Raw genomic sequence first — 20,813 nt, forward strand, 5'->3', positions numbered from 1 at the left:
CTGCCTATTCAAGATGGAGTCACTCTGGTTCAAATGCCTCTGACCCTCCCAATTTTTGCAGGTGAGGAAATAGAAGCCTTGAAAGATTAGGTGGCTCACTCTAAGTAACATCATGTACCTGGCAGGGATTTCTATAAAATCATAAGATGTCAGAGACCATGCTTAAGAAATATTTTTACTTTGAAACACTTTAGGCAAACAGTGAAAAAGAACCCACCACACTATCCTGTTAATATCTTAACATTCTGATGCCTCTGCATCAATTTTTAGAAAGAAAGAAAGAAAACACAACTGAAGCCCCCATGTACCCTCCCCAAATCCATCAGGTCTCCTGCCTTAGGAAGGCAGAATGGTGACTTGCACACATCATTCCAATACATGATTTCATTTCATATTATTTGAATCCACAGAAAATAGATTACTGTGCAAAACAATAACACTTTCTGTATGTCCACAATGCTTACATGCTAGACACTATTCTAAGCATTTTACATGCATTACTTCATTGACCACCCCCCACCCACAATCACCCTGTGAGATTGCCACTACGATCCCATTTTATAGAAAAGGTGAAAAACAAGTTGAAGTAACGTGCCCACAGATACACAGTATGCTTAACTTTATACAAACAGTACCTTGTATGTAGCTTCACCAACTTTCTCAGCATAATTTTTCATCTATCTGTGTTGAGACGTAACTCTTTCATATTCAGTTTCCAAGGACCAAAAACAACCCATTTATTTATCCACTCTTTTGCTGATGAAATACAGGCTTTTCCCAATCTTGCTACCTAAACAATACTTCAGTGAAGTCTTCAACTCATTTCTCTGTTCACATGGCACTTCTCTAGGATGCATCCAGGAGTAGAGTTGCTGGGTGGGTAAGTGCACACAACCTTCCAAGATTTTGCAAATTGCCTGGCACAGTATTTCTCACAATTTCCACTCCTAAAGCAGTATGAATTATCATTGTTCCACACACTTACCCACACTTGGGTTTTCAAAAATGTGCCAGCTTGATGAGTGTGAGATGGTATTTCACATTTCGGACACTCTTGGTCAGCAGGGGTGGGGCAGACCACACTGAACAGGTGACAGAAAGACCTTCAAATACCCACTCCCGCCATCTGGCACTCCTGACCCCAACTTCAGCTCCTCCAAGGGAGTGGGGGAAAGGGGGGTACGGTTGGAAGGAACCTGAATGTTCTCCAGGCCAAGATGAGATGTAAGATGAGACCCGGTGCTTAGGGCAATCGGAAACTGTCAACTGAAGCCAAACAACTCAGAACCACCCACAGCCGGGTTCCTAACCAGCAGGTGTGTGTTTGTGGGTGGCTTCCAGTCAACATTTCACCCCACAGCCCCTTAAAAAAAACCCCAACCCTGACTTAGCCAAACCAACTTCAGTTCCAGACTGCTTAACAGAGGTAATTTTGTGCAAGATCTTTTGTGCATGGCAAACAGATAAATAAGCACCCAACCCTGGCTTCCAGAGTGCTTGGTCTGGCTATGGTGACGGGCATAACCAAAAACACAAACATCACCTGACACAGGCACCAAGAGACGTGGGGCCAGGGGTTTAGAGGCACAAGGGTCAGACAAGGTCAGGCCTTGAAGAATGAAGAGCTGAACTGGCACAGACGGGTGTGGCACTCCAGGTGAAGGGAGGCAGCACAAGGCAGAACACTCTGGGGGGATGGGGTGGGGAAGGGACAGGAAAGCCAAATCCAACACTGATTCTGCCAAAATCTTTTGTAGTTAGCACCAAGCAGTCAGGCTTCTACTTTTTTTCCTTTCAGCTAATCTGAATTTATTAATATTTATATAATTATAGTACTTACAGAACTAAAATTATTTGAAAACTCAGGTTATTGGACAAATGGGATCAGCATAATCCCAAATATAAACAGCTTACTTCAGGATAAAGTAATTTCTGTTTTTTGGCCAGGCACGGTGGCTCACACCTGTAATGCCAGCATTTTGGGAGGCCGAGGTGAGTGGATCACAACGTCAGATTGAGACTATCCTGGAGATCGAGACCATCGTGACTAACACAGCGAAACCCCGTCTCTACTAAAAATACAAAAAATTAGCCGGGCGTGGTGGCGGGTGCTTGTAGTCCCAGCTACTGAGGAGGCTGAGGCAGGAGAATGGTGTGAACCCGGGTGGCGGAGCTTGCAGTAAGCCAAGATCCCGCCACTGCACTCCAGCTTGGGCGACAGAGCGAGATTCCGTCTCAAAAAAAAAAAAAAAAAAAATCTGTTTTTCACTTCATTCTTTGCACATTTTAAAACTTGATTAGAATGTTTAAAAATAAGCACATTTCATTCTATAAAAATGACAGGTCAGGCACAGTGGCTCATGCCTGTAATCCCAGCACTTTGGGAGGCAGAGGTGGGTGGATTGCTTGAGCCCAGGAGTTTGAGACCAGCCTGAGCAACATAGGAAAAAAATAAATAAAACTTTTGTCTCTACAAAAAAATATAAAAAATTAGCTGGCATGGTGGCACGCACCTGTAGTCCCAGCTACTGGGGAGGCTCAGGTGGGACCTGGGCCTGGGAGGTCAAGGCTGCAGTGAGCTGTGATCCTGCCACTGCACTCCATCCTGGACAACCCTGTTTCAAAAAAAAAAAAAAAAAAAAAAAAAACTAAAAATATCCCCATACTGGGGCAGGAACTTTACAAGACGTCCTGTGGCAAAGGGAGCAGAGATGGGGGGAAAGGGGTGCTAAAAATGTGATCGGAAAGGGACATTTCCGAGGTTATAACACCAACTGACATGGGAGCTGCACCTCTGAGAAGGCCCTGGTCCTAGAGGTCAACCACCTGATGGAGAGCCTTGGTAAACCAAGCCCTCTTTCACCAATCTCAGGAGTCAGGTAGCACAGCAAAGCACTCTAACTTCACACATAAGGAAATCGATGGAGGTTCACTGACTTGCTCAAGATCATTCCTGCCAAGAAAAGGCACACCATGCCTGGAACCCAGATCTGATGACTCCAAGACCCTTCCTATGACTCTGGTCCCTGCCCAGCCACTTCTAGTGCCATTTTTGGGACAGTGAAGGGACATCTTCACTGCCATGAACAGCTGCTGCCATAGGAAGGCAAGAGATGGTGCAACCAAGATGACCAAACCTTCCTGAGGACAAAGCTGAACAGGCATCAGAACACCAACAGGAGACTTCTGTCCCGCCCCCACCATCCCGTGATACCACCACACAATATCAGAGCCTTCATTTTCACCTGCTCATGGCAATCCAGAGCAGATAAGATTATTCCATACTGTACTGAAAAACACATCTTCCAGGTTGGTTTCTTCTCATTTCAAGAAATGACCAGCTCCGTGAATGGGCCGCTACAGTCGGGGACACTGCTCTACTATTAAGACATTTTATCCTTTCATTTACAATCTGACCTCTTCAATAATCAGAAGCAATGATTGCTCACAGGCTTTAGCAATAGCACTCCTTTGCCTTTAAGTAATTGATTCTTGCTTTTTGCTTCAACACAAGTGGGTGGGCCAGTGAAGGAGCTCCTTCCAGAACAGGTCGTCTTTTCTCCTGAGAGCAGCAGGCACATGCACTTGTTCCTTCGGGTTGAATCTGATTGCTAGCACCAGATCTCATACATGGAGAGGGGTATGTGAAGGTAAGAGGAGTATGTGAAGGTGAGAGGGGCCTGCAGTATGCAGGGGCTAGAGACGTGAACACAACAATGGTAAGCATTTACATCTGCTGAGGCTGAGGATCCTATAGAAAATTCAGAAACGGAGTGGGGAGGAGTCTGATTTATGGGAACTGGCAGCAAGGGTAACCACATGAGAAGCCTTTCACCCATTCCACTCTACTGAGTCCTTGGATCTGTGGTTAACTCTTATAAAATATAATTCAGATTCAAACCACATCACTCCTCAACTCAAAACTGTCCAAACGCTCCCTGCCTCCGAGGCAGCTCAAGCCCCCGTAATGACCCATGATGCTCACATGGCCTGGCCTATGGCCTCCCTGGTCCCTCTCCTCCCCTTCCAGCTGGCTCCCTGCACTCCATCCCAGAGGCTTCCTTGCTATCCTGAGGACACCAAACAAGACCCAATCTCCTTCGCCTGCAACTCTCCCTAGAGAGTTACCTGCTACCTCCCTGGTCTCCTTCAGGTCTTTGCTCAAATTTCACTTTCTCAGTTGAGGCCCTCCCTGATCAGACTATCTAAAATCACAATTGATCTCCCAATCCAGCACTCCCTCTCACTCTTCTCTGATTCACTTTGTCCACTACACACATCACCATCCAGAATACTGCATATCCCATTTGTTTGTCATCTGTAAAGATCCAAGATGGCAGGATTTTCATCTGTTCTGGTCCCTGCTAGGTCTCTGGCAAACAAACCAGTGCCTGGTGTATGGGAGTGCTCAGCACATTTCTGTTAAACAGATGGATGCTGCTGCCTATGTAGGCCAGTGGGATGGGGACGGCAACAGGGTACGGGTAGAGCTCCACAAGCCAAGCGCTTGAGTCCAGCATCCTGCTCTCCTCCACCTGCCGCTGAGACCTCTCTAACCCCCTAGCAGATATCCAAAAGCCAGCCAGGAAGACTGAAGCCCCAGCCAGAACTCCCCAGGGGGCATTTGGGAAGACAAGGCATTCTTGATGCTGCTGCTTTTAAAGTCAACAGAATAGGCATGGCCACAGGCCAAACTTGAAGATAAATCTAGGATCCCACTGGCCCCTTTCCAGCAGCCACAGCCCATGATGCCACAGATATTTTGTCCAACTGTAAAGGGCAGTCGTCTCTCTCCTCAGAGTTGTGGAAGGAGACCTGACCGGGCGAGCTGCAGAGGCCACTCCTAGGGGCCCAAGTCTCCAGAAGGGCTCCAAAGAACATGCTGCTGAGCTTCCCCAGCGTCACATCCCAGCAGGCAGGCTAGGGACTCCCCGAGCTTTTAAATCCTTGGGATTCTGTCACTAGCTTCCAAAATAGAAAGGGCTGGGCCCTTTGTGAAGGTTTCTCCACACTGCCTATAATTAAGGGTTCTCTAGCAGGGGACTGAGAACCCACCCCCACTGTCATTGTCAGGTCCCAGGCTAATCTCTAATATGGTTTTTCATATGCCGAGCCAGGTTCGAAGACCACCTGAAGGTCTTCCCACACTTGGTGCATTTGAACGGCCTCTCTCGAGTATGAAATCTCTTGTGGCTAATGAGTTGTGAACTCTTGTTGAAAGTTTTCCCACATATGCTGCATTTGTGGCACTTTTTCCCAATGGTTATGTCCTGGAGTCCAGTGAGCCTGGAGCTCTGGTTGCAAGCTTCTTTGCAGTCTTCGAGGGGCATCTCCTCACTTGGTTTTAGCTTCTGTAATCTCAACTTTGTGTCCTGAGAGGAAGACCGCGCAGGTGGGCTACGTTCAGCCTGTGCCGCTCTGGTATGTTTCCTCTGGTGACTGGAAAGGGTATGTCTCCCAATGAACTCTTTCCCACACCACTGACATTTGAAAGGTCTCTCTGTAGAGTGGATCCTCTGATGGTTAACAAGGCGATAGTTTCTATCGTAAGATTTCCCACACAGATTACATTTATAGCGCTTCTCTCCACTGTGTATTCCCTTATGATCTAAAAGGGTTCTTTTACGTGTAAAGGTTTTCCCACATTCTTGACACCAAAAACGTTTCTCACCAGTGAGGATTTTCGGCTCCACATTTGGAGTCTTTTCACTTTCATGGCAATCATACTGTTTTTGAAGAGAGTGAATCCTCTGATGTCGGTAGAGATTGGAACTCCATCTGAAGGCTTTCCCACACTCCCTACACTTATACGGCTTCTCTCCAGTGTGAACTCTCTGATGGATGAGGAGGAAGGAGTGATTGCGGAAGGCCTTGCCACACTGGCTGCATTTGTAGGGCTCCTCTCTGGAGTGACTGCTCTGAGGAACCTGGAACACTCTGTCCTGACTAAAAGATGCCCCGCCCTCAGGTTTTCTTTTCATGGCATGCTTCTTCTTATGAACAATAAAGGCTGACCTATAGGCAAAGTCCTTCCCACAATCGCTACACTGGTATGGTTTCTCACCTGTGTGAATTCTCTGGTGGTCAACGAGAGTTTTCTTTCTAGTAAAAGTTTTCCCACACTGCTGACACAAAAATGTTTTCTCCACAGCGGGGGCACCCTGGGGCTGACTGCAGTCAGGAGACTGCCTGAAGCCCTCATGACATTCATCTTGTTTGTAGAATTTTTCCTCCTCATGCAACCTCATATGACGAGTAAAGTTTGATCTCCACCTAAAGGTTTTCCTGCATTTGGTACATTTATAGGGTTTCTCCTGGGTGTGAATCCTTTGATGTTCAAGAACATATGACTTACAGTGGAAGGACTTCCTGCACTGGCTGCAGTCAAAGAGTTTCTCTCCACTTTGGTCTCCCAAATGATGATCAAACCCTGAGCTGTAGGTGAGAGCTGCCCTATACTGATTCAATTCAAGAAATTTCTTCTTAGCATGGGTTTCTCGGTGCAGACGGTAGGCTGACAGACGTCGGAAAGCTTTCTCACATAAATCGCATTTATAGGGCTTCACTCCAGTGTGAATTTTCTCATGCCGTGCGCAGTTGGAACTCCACCGGAAGGCTTTCCCACACACCCTACATTTAAATGCCTTCTCTTGAGTGTGAAGTCTCTGATGATATGCAAGATGGGAGCTATGACTGAAAGTCCTTCCACAGTCACTGCACTTAAATGACACTCCCACCGTGTGAAGACTCTGCCCGTGCTGGTGATGAGAGCTAAGGCTGAAGTCTTTTCCACACACATCCTTTTTATTCCCTTTCAGTCCAGTATGAATTCTCTGATGTAGGCTGAAGCCGCCAATCATGTGTCTGAGCCCCTTCCCATATTTCTTGTAGTCATAGTGGTGTGAACTCATTCTGAAGTGTTTGCCACAGCCATGTTTAAGGGATTCCTTTCTTCCAGAAACTCTCAAATATGTAACATGTTTTAAGTCAAGACTATTACTTCCTGATACTTCAGAGTCTTTTCCTGTCCTGTGACTGAAATTGGTCTCTTCTTTTTTAACTGTTACTTGTATGGGGTTTTCACATTGATCCTTTTGCCTGCTCTTCTGTTGAAAAGATTCTCTGAGCCCAATTCCCTCAGAAACACTTGTCGCAGGACATCCTGATGACACAGCTAAGGTTTCTGCTTCTTCCAAAGGTTCCTGATCTAAGATGAATTTGTTTGTTTTAATCTGGAGGTCATCTCCTGACAAAAAATAAAACACAAGAGAATGTACTCTTTTCCCATACTTGGAACTGCAGAAAGCACCAAAGGGCAATAAAATGTCTGGGTGGTGAGGCTTTTGCCTGACTGCCAATACCTTTATAAAATAGTCAAACATAAGGCAAAACATGGAAGATTATCCCAGATTACAGGGAAGGGAGGAGAAAAGCAAGATGGGCAGGGCAGCTAGAGATATGCAGACATCACATCCAGCAGGGAAATAAAAAGGATTAAGAAGAAAGTGTTAAACAGCCAGAGTGGGAGAATCATGGCATTATAGAAAGGTACCCAAAAGCCAAGGGGTGGGGCTCCAAGGAGCACTTGGCTGAAAAGGCTGGAGATCAGCCTATTACAAAAATAAGGACCAAGAAAAGAAAGAACAGGAGTGGGATGAGGGCTCCTAAGAGCAAAAAGGGGTGAGTACAGGAGATTCAGCAAGAGTGCAGGCCATGAGTGAGGAGGAGCATCAGTGAGTGAAAGACAGGAACAGTGAAGCCCTCCAGCAGGCAAGAACTATTATTGAGAGGGCTGCTGGGGAACGGGGACAGGAGAATAGACATGGCTGGAAGTGAATGACCTCTCAAAGGCCAGCCAGGATGAAAGAGACCCAGTGGCCCAAGCACCCTTACCAACACTGTTAAAGATCTTCCTTCTATAACCGACCTTAAGAAAGAGAAAAGTAAAAGCAGGAGAAGCAGGACCTGGCAGGTTCTCTGGAACTCACCTGTAGGGGCAACACCTGCATTCCCCTTAGGCTGAGCTGCCTGCAAATTCAGGCCCCATGGCTCCCTTGCTTCCAACCAGGAGATCAGAGCAGGTTTGGTGAATGGTCCCACTGCAGAAGAGAAGGGAATGGGATGAGAAGGGAGATGGATGACACAGAACTACTCTTCAGGACCTCTGGGCCTGAAGTCCTGGTGGGAAGGTGAGAAAAGCCAGGAAGGCAGGCAGCAGAAGAAGGGAAGGAGGCCCAGTCATTTCAAATAGCCCTGAGCAGAGATAAGAGAGAATGACAGAAGTTGACCCCAAAAGGATTACTAGAATTTTCCAGAGGTGAGACTCACATGTCTACTTAATTGGCTACATCAGCCAACATTTTCTGAATGTCTAAATGGACTAGGAACTTAAAACATATTACCTTTAATCCGTTGTTTTTATTTGTTTTGAAACAGGGTCTCACTCTGTTACCCGGGCTGGAGTGCAGTGGCACGATCGTGGCTCACTACAGCCTCGTCCTCCTGGGCTCAAGCAATTCTCCAGCCTCGGCTTCCCAAGTAGCTGGGATTACAGGCGTACGTACCACATGCTTGTATTTTTGTATTTTTTGTAGAGACGGAGTTTCACTATGTTGCCCAGACTGGTCTCAAACTCCTCAGCTCAAGCAATCTTCCCACCTGGGCCTCCCAAAGTGCTGGGATTACAGGTGTGAGCTACCACGCCCAGCCACCTTTAATCTTTACAATAATCCAGAATGGCAGGCATTATTCTCCCCATTTTTCAAAAGAGGCTACCAAGGTGCTAGACTAAGTGATCTGGTTAGCAGTTACAGAGCCAGGATCTAAAACCAGGTCAGGTCCCTTTCTATGCAGCAGCACAAAACAACCCAAGGCGGCAGAAATAAAGATAGATAGAAGCATGAGGATATCGATTACTTACCCAGGAAAGCCATGTTCCTATAATTCTCCAGCATCACATCCCTGTACAGGTTTCTCTGAGCAGAGTCCAGCCACCCCCACTCGTCCTGGGAGAAGGTCACCTCCACATCCTTGAAAGTCATAGTCTGAAAAAACACTGTGCCCTAGAGCTGGTCCACAGCTCCCAGCTTTGAGGTGGAAGGGGAGAGAAGGGGAATAAACTGGCTCTTTGTGAATGCAGGATGGACCTGGCAAAGGTGAAAGGGAAGACCATCACCCAGCAGAAGACCTCTGGGCTTGAGGGGGATAATCTGGTCTCTGGAACACAGGTCTTTGGATGCGAGGTTACTAGACAGAGAAACCCAGGATGGGGCAGCTGCACTAACCCATTAGGCAGTGATGTGGGGACATCATGAAGGACCAAATGTCCTGTGGCTCACCTGAAGCTGGGCTGTCAGGGACCTGGGTGGTGTTACCTGGTCTCCTGGGCACCCCTCTCTCTGGAAAAGGGCAGGCATCTGGGCAGCAGGAGTATCTGAAGGAGAAAAAGCCATGAGAGAGCGACTCAGCTCTGGACAGCCCACTGAGAAGCCCACTCTTCCCCCCAGTAGAGGACTCCTGGACCCATGAGCAGGTACAGAATGCTGTTAAATACCTATCTCACATGTCCTCAGTCTACTGGGGCCAGGAAAGGGGTAGTGGGACAGGGGGTGTAATGGGAGAGGAGCAAGCCACATATGGGTTATAGAACGGATGGAGAGGACAGAGAGCTAAGGGCCAGGACAGAAAGAGTTTCACATGAGAGGACAGATGTGAAAAGACAACACTACAGGAAATGCAAGAAGTGTGGCATAAGGCTGGGGTCTTAAGGCCAGGCAGCAAGTACCGGATTGCCCAGCCAGGAAGTCACGTGCTTCTATTTCATAGGGAGGCTCCAGGTGGTCCCCCAGAGCAGAGCTGCTCCTGAGAGGTGAAGCAAGGGACCATATCTGTGCAGATCGCAGGGCTCCTGTACCCATCCAATGCACATCTGGGCTCTGGGCAGGGCCCGGGTCCTGGCAAGAAGAAAATGTTGTGAGAGGATCTTTCTGGGAATCAGAAAGCAAACTCAGAGAAGAGACCACACGACCAATCTCTAAAGGACAAAGGCCAAGGGATAGGTAAGCCAGGTCCTTTATTACTTCCAGGCAAGAAGAACACCCAGGGAGGTACCTCCAACCACCTCAGCCTCCTTGGGCTTTAATGAGGGCCCTGGGAGAGTCCAGGTAGAGACAGACTCCAGCTCAACACAAGGAAGCACATGTTAAGTCAGTACAGCACTCTTGTCGGGCCTCATATGACACAGTGCCACCTTCCCATTATCCCTCAGCTCCCACCCCAGGCCTATAACTTAGAAATGAGAGAGAAGGAACTAGTTCTTCAGAATTAAACTCACAATGGTTCACAGTGAAGATATAGTCAAGTAATATCTACTGTCAAGTGCTCCTCTAGGCACTGATGTACAAAGTGAACTCAAAGAGGCAGGCTAGCTCCCAAGTTGTAAACTTGCTTTGAATAATAAAGAGGCAATGCTAATCATGAGAGTCAGCCATGGAACCACAGAAGAAAAAGTCTCCAGTGGAAAAAATGGCAGTGTCCATCTAAGTAGAGACCAACAAAGAGGAAGCGTTTGCCCTGAGACTTCAAATAACTCTGGTCTCTGAGGCAAGGCTGTTTCTCATATAGAAGAGGTGAGTACAGGAAACTACAATTTGAGATTTTCTGGTCCTGTGACCGAGACACTCTCTATACCGATATGGACAAATCTTAGCCTGAGGCCATTAATCATCTGATATAGAGATACACACTAAAGATGATGAACTGATCATAGTAATTTATCTCCCATTTTTTATTCTTCTAATAAAGGGAGAATTCAAAAAAAAGAAATATGGAAGCACAGCAAAACGAGTTGAAGGACAAACTTTCTCGGGCCCTGGTTTTTCACACTGTGATAATTTTGCTGAACCATAGAACGATTCTGTGACTTTACATGTATCTTAAAGTATTTCTCTTCATTTTGCAAATTTGGGGGGCTTTCTCCCAGCCCCCACTGTCTTCTAAGTACCTTTCAACCAGCTTTCTGCTCATGTGGCAATGTTTTCACGGGTTTTTTAAATTACATCTAGCTGTAAATGAGCTGAATATAACCAAGCCACGATTTTGTAACTACTGTGTACCTTATTTCCTTTTATAAATTATTAATCAGGTCCTTTTGAACATTTCATTGTTCTGGTAAAAATAACAAATGCTCTTTTAAATTTTTAAAAATAGTACCCCATGTGGTGCAAAAATATTTTCTAACAGTTTTACCCTGTGTTTATTACCATTTACTGCTGGTAGACCATGTCCTGATGTCTTACTTGATTTAATTTTTATAACAAAGTTTCAGGAACAAGTATGTCAAATTTGTTTCAGAAATCTTTTTTTCTTTCTTTTTCAGACGTAGTCTTTCATCAGGCTGGAGTGCAGTGGCATGATCTCGGCTCACTGCAACCTCCGCCTCCCAGGTTCAAGCAATTCTCCTGCCTCAGCCTCCCAAGCAGCTGGGACTACAGGCGCACACCACTACGCCCAGCTAATTTTTGTTATTTTTAGTAGAGATGGGTTTTCACCATGTTGGTCAGGATGGTCTTGATCTCTTGACCTCATGATCTGCCCGCCTCAGCCTCCCAAAGTGCTGGGATTACAGGCGTGAGCCACCGTGCCCAGCCACAACTTTCATTTATACATGAATTATGTGTGCAGAATCATATATATATGTATATGTATGAATGTGTCTGTGTGTGTGTATACATATATATACACACACATATATATACACATATATATATGTATATACATATATATATATACACACACACACATACATATACTTTTTTTTTTTTTTTTTGAGACGGAGTGTCTTTCTGTTGCCCAGCCTAGACTACACTGGTGCACTCTCAGCTCACTGCAGCCTCCACCTTCCAGGTTCAAGCAATTCTCCTGCCTCAGCCTCCTGAGTAACTGGGACTATAGGTGCATACCACCACATCTGGCTAATTTCTGTACTTTTAGTAGAAATGGAGTTTCACCATGTTGGCCAGGCTGGTCTCGAACTTCTGACCTCAAGTGATCCGCCTGCCTTGGCCTCCCAAAGTGCTAGCACTACAGGCGTTAGTCACTGTACCTGGCCAGAATCCTGTATTTTTATATAAATAAAATTTTAAAGAAGCCTTAAAAAACTGATAAATGCTTTTTTCAAAAACTGAAACAATACAGGAAGCATCAGCTCCCCTGTGTGCAGCAGCAGGACAGGAAGAATGCACTTGAACTGACCGGCTGCCACTCAACTGCCAGGCCTGGGACTGCCAACTCTGCCAGGGCCAGGCATATGATAAGCACTTGAATATTTACTGAACAAATTCTCATGATTAGACCATTTCTGCATTTTCTTCTTAATGAAGAGAGGCTCTGAAAGGTACAACTATGTGGCCACAGATGTTGAGGCTGTGGAATGAAGTCTAAAATCGAGGTCTTCCTGTTTCTCAGCCCAGCACTGCCAATCAGCATTCATGTCCATCTTCCCTGCCTCCCATCTCACACACATAGAAAAGATCCTCAAAAACTTACTGAGAAGGGCTGGGCACAGTGGTTTATGCCTATAATCCCAGCATTTTGTGAGGCCAAGGCAGATGGATCACCGGAGGTCAGGAGTCCAAGACCAGCCTGACCAAAATGGTAAAACCCCCTCTCTACTAAAAATACAAACAAAATTAGCTGGGCATGGTGTGGTACACCTCACAAAAAAAAAAGGGGGGGGGCCTTACTGAGAAGGAAGCTACATGGTGCCTGCAGAGCGCTCTTCTGAGTTTTAACATGTACTCTTCCCACTGAGAAGCCAGGAGCCCTAACCCTAAGTGCTGTTCCAACACTCGTCACTTTACAGGGCTACAGTTAGTCTCAAGTCAAATTAGATAATACGTGGAGATGGACTTTGTATACTGTAAGCCACTATGTCCAAAGACTAGTTACTGGGCTTTTTTTTTTTTTTTGAGACAGGGTCTTGCTGTGTCATCCAGGCTGGAGTGCAGTGGTGCAATAACGACTCACTGCAGCCTTGACCTATCTGGGTTCAAATGATCCTCCCACCTCAGTCCCCCAAGTAGCTGGGACTACAGTCACATGCCACCATTTCAGCTAATTTTTGTAGAAACAGGGTTTTGCCATGTTGCCCAGGCTGGTCACGAATTCCTGCACTCAAGCAATCCGCCTACCTTGGACTCTAAAGTGCTTAGATTACAGGTGTGAGCCAACATGCCTGGCCTAATTTTTTTTTTTTTTTTTTTTTTTTTTTTTTTTTTTTTGAGACGGAGTCTCGCTCTGCCGCCCAAGCTGGAGTGCAGTGGCCGGATCTCAGCTCACTGCAAGCTCCGCCTCCTGGGTTCACGCCATTCTCCTGCCTCAGCCTCCCGAGTAGTTGGGACTACAGGCGCCCGCCACCGCGCCCGGCTAGTTTTTTGTATTTTTTAGTAGAGACGGGGTTTCACCGTGTTAGCCAGGATGGTCTCGATCTCCTGACCTCGTGATCCGCCCGTCTCGGCCTCCCAAAGTGCTGGGATTACAGGCTTGAGCCACCGCGCCCGGCCAATGCCTGGCCTAATTTTTAAATTATGTATAGAGACAGTGTGTCGGGGGGGCGGTCTCCCTATGTTGCCCAGGCTGGCTTGAACTCCTGGCCTCAAGGAATTCTCCCACCTCAGCCTCCTAAAGTGCTGGTATGACATGTGTCAGCCACTGCACCCAGAAGTTAGCATTATTTATGGAGACTTGCTGACCCTATCTAGAGCTGATATTCCTCTGGGAAGGTAGGAAAGGATACCTGCTAAAGGGTCCATGGCTCAGGGTCCTGTTCTCAGCTGCTCAGGTACCATGGGAAGAAGGGAAGGCTTCCCCGCACTCCTCTATATTGACAGTTCACAGGGCCACACCCATCCCCAGACAAGCTGGCTCACCAGCAGGAAGAGTTCCCTGGGCACCACACACTTGCTCACACTCACCCTCCATGATGTCCCATCAAGGTCCCTCTGCAGCTCCTCCAGCAAGGCCACGGCCTCTTCGCCACTCTCAGGATTATGGAGCTGCACCCAAACCCGGAGCTCCCCAGGCAGGATGCTCAGAAACTGTTCCAGCACCAGCAGCTCTAGGATCTGTGCCTTGGAGAGAACGTCAGGCCTCAGCCACCAGCGACAGAGTTCCCGGAGCCGGCTCAGAGTTTCTAGGGGCCCCGAAGACTCATGGTAGCGAAGCTGTCTGAAGAGCTGGCGGAACAGCTCCTGGCCAGGGCGGTTGAGCGTCTGTGGCCTGGCAGCCTGCACTGGAGTATAGCTTTCATCCTCTTCTTCCTTCTTTATTGTCTGAAGCCGCCCTCGCTCCCTCGAAGACTGGGCCTGGGCTGGATAGACAGCATGCCACCTGCCTGGAGGCATCACTCCTGTTCAGGGACTAACCAGAAGAGCACGAGCTAAGTCCACCTTAGACGTGGGTCCTCAGAAGTATCTTCTCAGCACTGCAGTCAACAATGCCATTTGCTGGGACATCAGAAGTCATCGGCAAGTGACTGAAATAACCAGCATTTCTGTGCACGAGGGGATGAGAGAATAAAGTCCATTATACATGGTGCAGTTGGATTCTGCTGGTTGGGATCATCTTTGTATGTATAAGAAGAGCGTTTCCACAGATATATATGCCAGTATCAAGTAGACCAGAGCTAGGTTGTTCCCCACTGGAGTAAGCTAAGAAAATATCCCACAATAAAACATACGCTGAACTTATACATTAAAACTTTGTAAAAAACACAAAAGGATGATGAAAAAAGTCAGAGAAGATCTAAACAAATCAACAGACATACCATATGCATGTATGGAAAGATGTGACACAGTAAAGATGTAAATTCTCTCCAAATTGATCTATAGGTCTAATGCAATTCCTACCAAAATCTCAACAAGATTTTTTGTAGATATAGACAAACTTATGTGGAAAGGCAATGGAATTAGAATAGCTAAAATTACGATAGGTCAGGCGTGGTGGCTAACACCTATAATGCTAGCACTTTGGGAGGCAGAGGTGAGCGGACAGCCTGAGCTCAGGAGTTCGAGACCAGCCTGGGCAACATAGCGAAACCCCATCTCTACTAAACATACAAAAATTAGCCAGGCATGGTGCTGCATGCCTGGAATCCCAGCTACTAGGAAGGCTGAGGCAGAAGAATCACTTGAACCTGGGAGGCAGAGGTTGCAGTGAGCCAAGATCGTGCCACTGCACTCCAGCCTGGGCAACAGAGCAAGAGTGTCTCAAAACAAGAAAGCAAACAAACAAAACCAAAAAACAATTATGACAAAGAAGAATAAATTGGGAGGGATCAGTCTGAAAACAATCTACCTGATTTCAAGACTTAGAGCTACATTAATCAATTCTATGTAGTACTGGTGGAGGAAGAGGCACTTAGGTCAATGGAATAAAATAGAAAAATCAGAAACAGAACCACAAAAGAATGCCCAACTGATTTTTTAAATATCAAGTGTGATTTTGCTATTATATTTAAAAATATCTCAAATGAGCAATTCAAAAACCAACAAAAAAAATCCTGAGAATCCCCTAGTTGATTTTATGACCCAACAATGAGTTACAAATTATAATTTGAAAACTACTAATCCAGCTTCCCACTCAACTCTTGTATTTATTTTTATAATTCATCATAAAATGTGGGGTCCAAGGGTTCAAGCCACTTTCAGGAGGTAGCACTTTGTGAGGCCGAAATGGGTGGACTGCTTGAGATTAGGAGTTTGAGACCAGCCTGGCCAACATGGCGAAACTCCAGGTCTACAAAAAACACAAAAAATTAGCTGGCCATGGTGGCATGTGCCTGTAATCCCAGCCATTCGGGAAGCTGAGGCATGAGAATTGCTTGAGCCTGGGAGGCAGAGGTTTGCAGTGAGCTAAGATCGTGGCACTCCACTCTGCACTCCAGCCTGGGCAACAGAGCGAGACTCCATCTCCAAAAAGAGACTATTTGGAGTATATTTTGGGCTCTGAAGGAATGTTTGTTTCTTCATACCTGGGGAAGGAGCTTGTGCTACGAATCACATCACTATGTAGAGGAGTCCACGCCTGCGATACACAAAACTGATTCTTTTTTTTTCCTTTTTTTTTTTAAAGACAGGGTCTCTTTCTGCTGCCCAGGCTGGAGTGCAGTGGTGTGATCATGGCTCACTGCAGCCTCAAACTCCTGGGCTCAAGCAATCCTCTTGCTTCAGCCTCCATAGTAGCTGAGACTACAGGCATGTGACACCACAGATAATTTAAAAATTATTTTTAGAGATGGGGCCTATGTTACCTCAAACTCCTGGCCTCAAGTGATCGATCCTCCCATATCAGCCTCCTAAGTAGCTGGGATTACAGGCATGAGTCACTAAGCTTGACCTCCAATCAATTTTTGATAAAGATGTAAAAGCAGTTCAAAAGAGGAAGGGTAGTCTTCTCACCAAATGCTGGAGCAATTGGACATCCACAGGCAAAATAAGGAAAACTGACCAAAACCTTGCCTCTTGTACACTTGAATTCAAATGGATCAGACTTGGCCGGGTGTGGTGGCTTACGCCTGTAATCCTACCACCTTGGGAGGCCTAGGCGGGTGGATCACGAGGTCAGAAGTTCGGGACCAGCCTGACCAACATGGTGAAACGCTGTCTCTACTAAAAATACAAAAAATACAAAAAAAATTAGCTGGGCGTGATGGCATGCACCTGTAATTCCAGGTACTCAGGAGGCTGAGGCAGTAGAATCGCTTGAACCTGGGTGGTGGAGGTTGCAGTGAGCCAAGATCGTACCACTGCACGCCAGCCTGGGCAACAGAGTGAGAACTATTTGCCTCATCCTAGATCCTAAAGGTTTTCTCCTGGGTTCTTTTTTTTGAGTGAGACTTCTAAAAAAAAAAGGATCAGATTTAAAGTTAAGCCATAAAACTATACAACTTTTAGAAAACAACCCAGGAGGCTAGGCGCAGTGGCTTGTAATCCCACCATTTTGGGAGGCCAAGGCAGACGGATCACGAGGTCAAGAGATTGAGACCATCCTGGCCAACATGATGAAACCCCATCTCCACTAAAAATACAAAAATTAGCTGGGCATGGTAGCACATGCCTGTAGTCCCAGCTACTCAGGAGGCTGAGGCAGAAGAATCACTTGAATCCACGAGGTGGAGGTTGCAGTGAGCCAAGATTATGCCATTGCACTCCAGCCTGGCAAAAGAGCGAGACTCCATCTCAAAAAAAAGAACCCAGGAGAAAACCTTTAGGATCTAGGATGAGGCAAATAGTTCTTAGGCTTGATACCTGTGATATTATGATACATATACACATTGGTTTTTATCCATGGTTCATGGCTCCTAACTCCCATAGCCCTTATTTCCTAAGTGATTAAAACAATAAGCATATCTTTTGTTGAATTATTTGGCCTTTGTCCTTGGTTCCTGAAGCAGCTTTGGAACTTCAGAGTGATAAAGGTAAGACAGCCTTTTGTTATAATATTGGTGCGTTTTAGGCCTCAGAAGCAGGACTCAAAAAATAGAACATCTCTCTCTGACCTTTTCTTGCCCTCCTTTCACCTGCTCCTTTTTCTCCCCAAGGCAGGCCATAGAAACTAAAAATACAGTCATCTTCCCCCTTTTCCGTCTTTCTGGGGGCCGTAAATTCTCTGACCTATCATATCTGATTGTAGGTCATAAGACACCCATTTCGGGAGTCCTGCCTCATACTCAGTAAGTCAAAATGCTGCATAGAGAGGCCAAGAAGAATTTGAACTAACAGCCTGAGTGTCCCCACTTAGTCTATTAATACGAGATCCAACTCTTTTTGTCCAGTCATGTTTTACATAGTTGTCCAAGCTTCAATCATGCTTATCCAATGAAGTATCCATAAAAGGTCCAAGAGAATGGGGTACAGAGAGCTATGGACAACTGCACTTGTGGAGGCTTGCAGGAAGGCGAACAAGAACTCATTCATGTGCCAGGATAGTGGTGCAACCCAACTCCACAGCAACAAAAGCTCCTGTACCCAGAACACTGCCAGACCTCCCCCTATGTATCTCTTCATCTAGTTGTTTATTGTATCCTTTAAAATATCCTTTATAATAAATTGATAAATGTGTTTCCCTGAGTTTTGTGAGCTGCTCTGTCAAATAAATTGAGCAACACAATCAGAAAATTAATCAACACAACAACAACAAAATAAAACACCCGGAAATAAAGCTAAAAAAACATGTACAGGATCTTAAAAGAGAAACAAAAGACATAATAGACCTGAATACATCTTAAGTATGGAAAGACAAATCTTTTCACAATGCCAATTCTTCCTAAGGTAATGTGTGGTTAATAAAATCCCAACCAAATTCCACTATCTCTTCTTAGGGCTTGATAAGCATATTCTAAAATTCAAGCAAATGAGTAAAAGGGCAAGAATAGCCACGATAACTTTTTAGAGGTGAAAATATTTGTTCTACCTGACATTAAGGCTTACTACAAAGCTACATTAATGAAAACACTATTACTGAAGGAATATGCAAATAGTAGATAAAAGAAACAGTACATACAGAATCCTGACATGGGCTTAAGCATACATATACATTTGCTCTATGATAGAGGCAGCATTACAAATCAGTGGGAAAGATTAGACTATCCAATGAATTGCATTGGGACAACTGGCTAGCCAAATTAAAATAACAAAAAAAAAAACCCCACACACCAAAAAAATGAATTCTAGTTAAAGATTTATACTAAAAAGGCACTTTCTTCATGCCCCAGGAATTTTCCTTTTAAGACTTTCCCCTGAAAGCCAGGCATGGTGGCTCACACCTGTAATTCTAGCACTTTAGGAGGCCAATATGGGAGGATCACTTGAGCCCAGGAATTCAAGACCAGCTTGGGCAACACAGCAAGACTCCGTTTCTATTAAAAAATGAAATAAAATAAGAATCTATCCTGGAAAAATAGATGCACGGTATACGGACATTTACATAAGTGTACACTACAGCACTCTATAACATAATATTGAAAACAATCTACTTGCCCAACAATAGGCCTAAAGAAAAGTGAGCCAGGCGTGGTGGCTCACGCCTGTAATCCCAGCACTTTGGGAGGCCAAGGCGGGAGGATCACAAGGTCAGAAGATCAAGACCATCCTGGCTAATGTGGTGAAACCCTGTCTCTACTAAAAATACAAAAAATTAGCCGGGTGTAGTGACGGGCACCTGTACTCCCAGCTACTTGGGAGGCTGAGGCAGGAGAATGGCGTGAACCTGGGAGGCAGAGCTTGTAGTCAGCCGAGACTGCGCCACTGCACTCCAGCCTGGGCGACAGAGCGAGACTCCGTCTCAAAAAAATAAATAAATAAATAAATAAATAAAAATTAAAAAAAGAAAAAATAAAAGTGAAACTGCCTTTGCAAAATTGTGACTGACACAGTGAAAGAGATCTAACTTAACTGATTCCATCTTGCTTCTAACCTCCAAGCTGTCTTTGTTCATTCCTGGGCACAGGCTGAACTAACTTTGGGAGAAACTTATAGTTTAAACAAAGACAGTAACAGCCCTTTCCCAAAGCAGACCTCCTCCTTGCCTGGGGACTAGATTGCCTTTATAGAACTAACATTAGCCACAAGATTAGAAATTATGGTTTAGGAGTCATGCAGCTGGAAGCTACAAGATTCTGACCCTCCCTAACTGCTTCTAAGATCAGTGCCTGAGATACCGTGCAAACCCTGCACTTGATGGATTAGCTGGCACAACCCAGACCAATAAACTGGCTCATCTGATCCTGTGGCCCCCACCCAGGAACTGACTCAGCACAAGAAGACAGCTGCGACTCCCTGTGATTTCGTCTCTGACCAATCAGCACTCCTGGCTCACTGGCTTCCCCCCATCTACCAAGTTATCCTTAAAAACTCTGCTCCCTGAATGTTTGGGGAGACTGATTTGAGTAATAATAAAACTCTGGTCTCCCGCACAGCCAACTCTGTGTGAATTACTTTCTCTATTGCAATTCCCCTGTCTTGATGAATCAGCTCTGTCTAGGCAACAGGCAAAGTTTACTCCTTGGGCGGTTACAAATTTGGGGGCTTGTCCGGGACTGCCCTTGTGGCTACCTGCCCCTGGTTCAGTGGCCCCCCTCCAGCGATGGATCCAGAAGGCAGCCCAAGCAGCCACCTAGTTCTTTTGGAACCGGGGGCTGATTCTGGTACTCTCTCTACTGGTGGGGCACTGCCGACCCAATGTGTCTGTCTGTAGCCCCATTGCAGGGTGTCTGCATTGGTGAATATCCTAGGCGTTGCCAATGCCTTCTTCCTTCTCCCAGCAGCTTCTGTAGCCCTATGGTGTGGTGTCTGTAGCCCCATTATGGAGTGTCTGTTTGTAGCTCCACCATGGGGTGTCTGTGTCTGTAGCACCATTGCAGGGTGTCTGTTTGGCTCCTGAGGGACTCTTTCTAACCAGTAGGAAGAGTCCTGGTTTGGAAGACTTCTAACTCAATGAGGAAGATTTAGAGGTTTCTCAGACCGAGAATAGGAGGATAGTTTAGTTAGGGATCTGATTTGGAAGGCCTTCTGTCTGCCTCACCTTTGCATGTGTTTGTTTATGTGGAAGGGATCTCAGAGGCGTTCCTGATAGAAGTCCAGCAGGCCTAACTCAAAGAACCCTCCTTATTTGTCTGGTCACATTCGATGAGCTCTAAAGAAGGCTCAACGCTCAACAGGTCTGTCTCTTGGGATGACTATCTGCTCTTCCCCTTGCCCAGAGACCCCATTGTGAATTACCATTCACAGGTTGTCCCTTCCCATCTGGAATGGATC

General features: G+C 45.9%; 1 protein-coding gene across 9 annotated transcripts in view; it reads right to left on the minus strand.

The window, feature by feature from the left end:
- Window positions 1-159: 159 nt before the first annotated feature.
- ZNF445 (zinc finger protein 445) overlaps window positions 160-20,813 on the minus strand; it is a 37,089-nt gene continuing 16,435 nt past the window's right edge. For 3 of the 9 annotated variants that reach the window (XM_028844013.2, XM_015131200.3, XM_077992269.1), the window contains 6 exons: window positions 13,974-14,551; window positions 9,785-9,953; window positions 9,339-9,433; window positions 8,921-9,044; window positions 7,989-8,099; window positions 160-7,246 (listed from right to left, as the gene is read on the minus strand). In XM_028844013.2, coding sequence (XP_028699846.2) covers window positions 5,082-7,246; window positions 7,989-8,099; window positions 8,921-9,044; window positions 9,339-9,433; window positions 9,785-9,953; window positions 13,974-14,402 — 3,093 coding nt within the window. In that variant the 5' untranslated portion in view covers window positions 14,403-14,551 and the 3' untranslated portion in view covers window positions 160-5,081. Of the gene's footprint in view, window positions 7,247-7,988; window positions 8,100-8,920; window positions 9,045-9,338; window positions 9,434-9,784; window positions 9,954-13,973; window positions 14,552-16,457; window positions 16,835-20,813 lie in introns of those variants that run through there. The other 6 variants (XM_028844015.2, XM_077992271.1, XM_077992270.1 and 3 more) reach the window with 5 other exon arrangements.

Source organism: Macaca mulatta, chromosome 2, assembly GCF_049350105.2.
Source record: "Macaca mulatta isolate MMU2019108-1 chromosome 2, T2T-MMU8v2.0, whole genome shotgun sequence".
In the NCBI taxonomy this organism is placed as follows: domain Eukaryota; kingdom Metazoa; phylum Chordata; class Mammalia; order Primates; family Cercopithecidae; genus Macaca; species Macaca mulatta.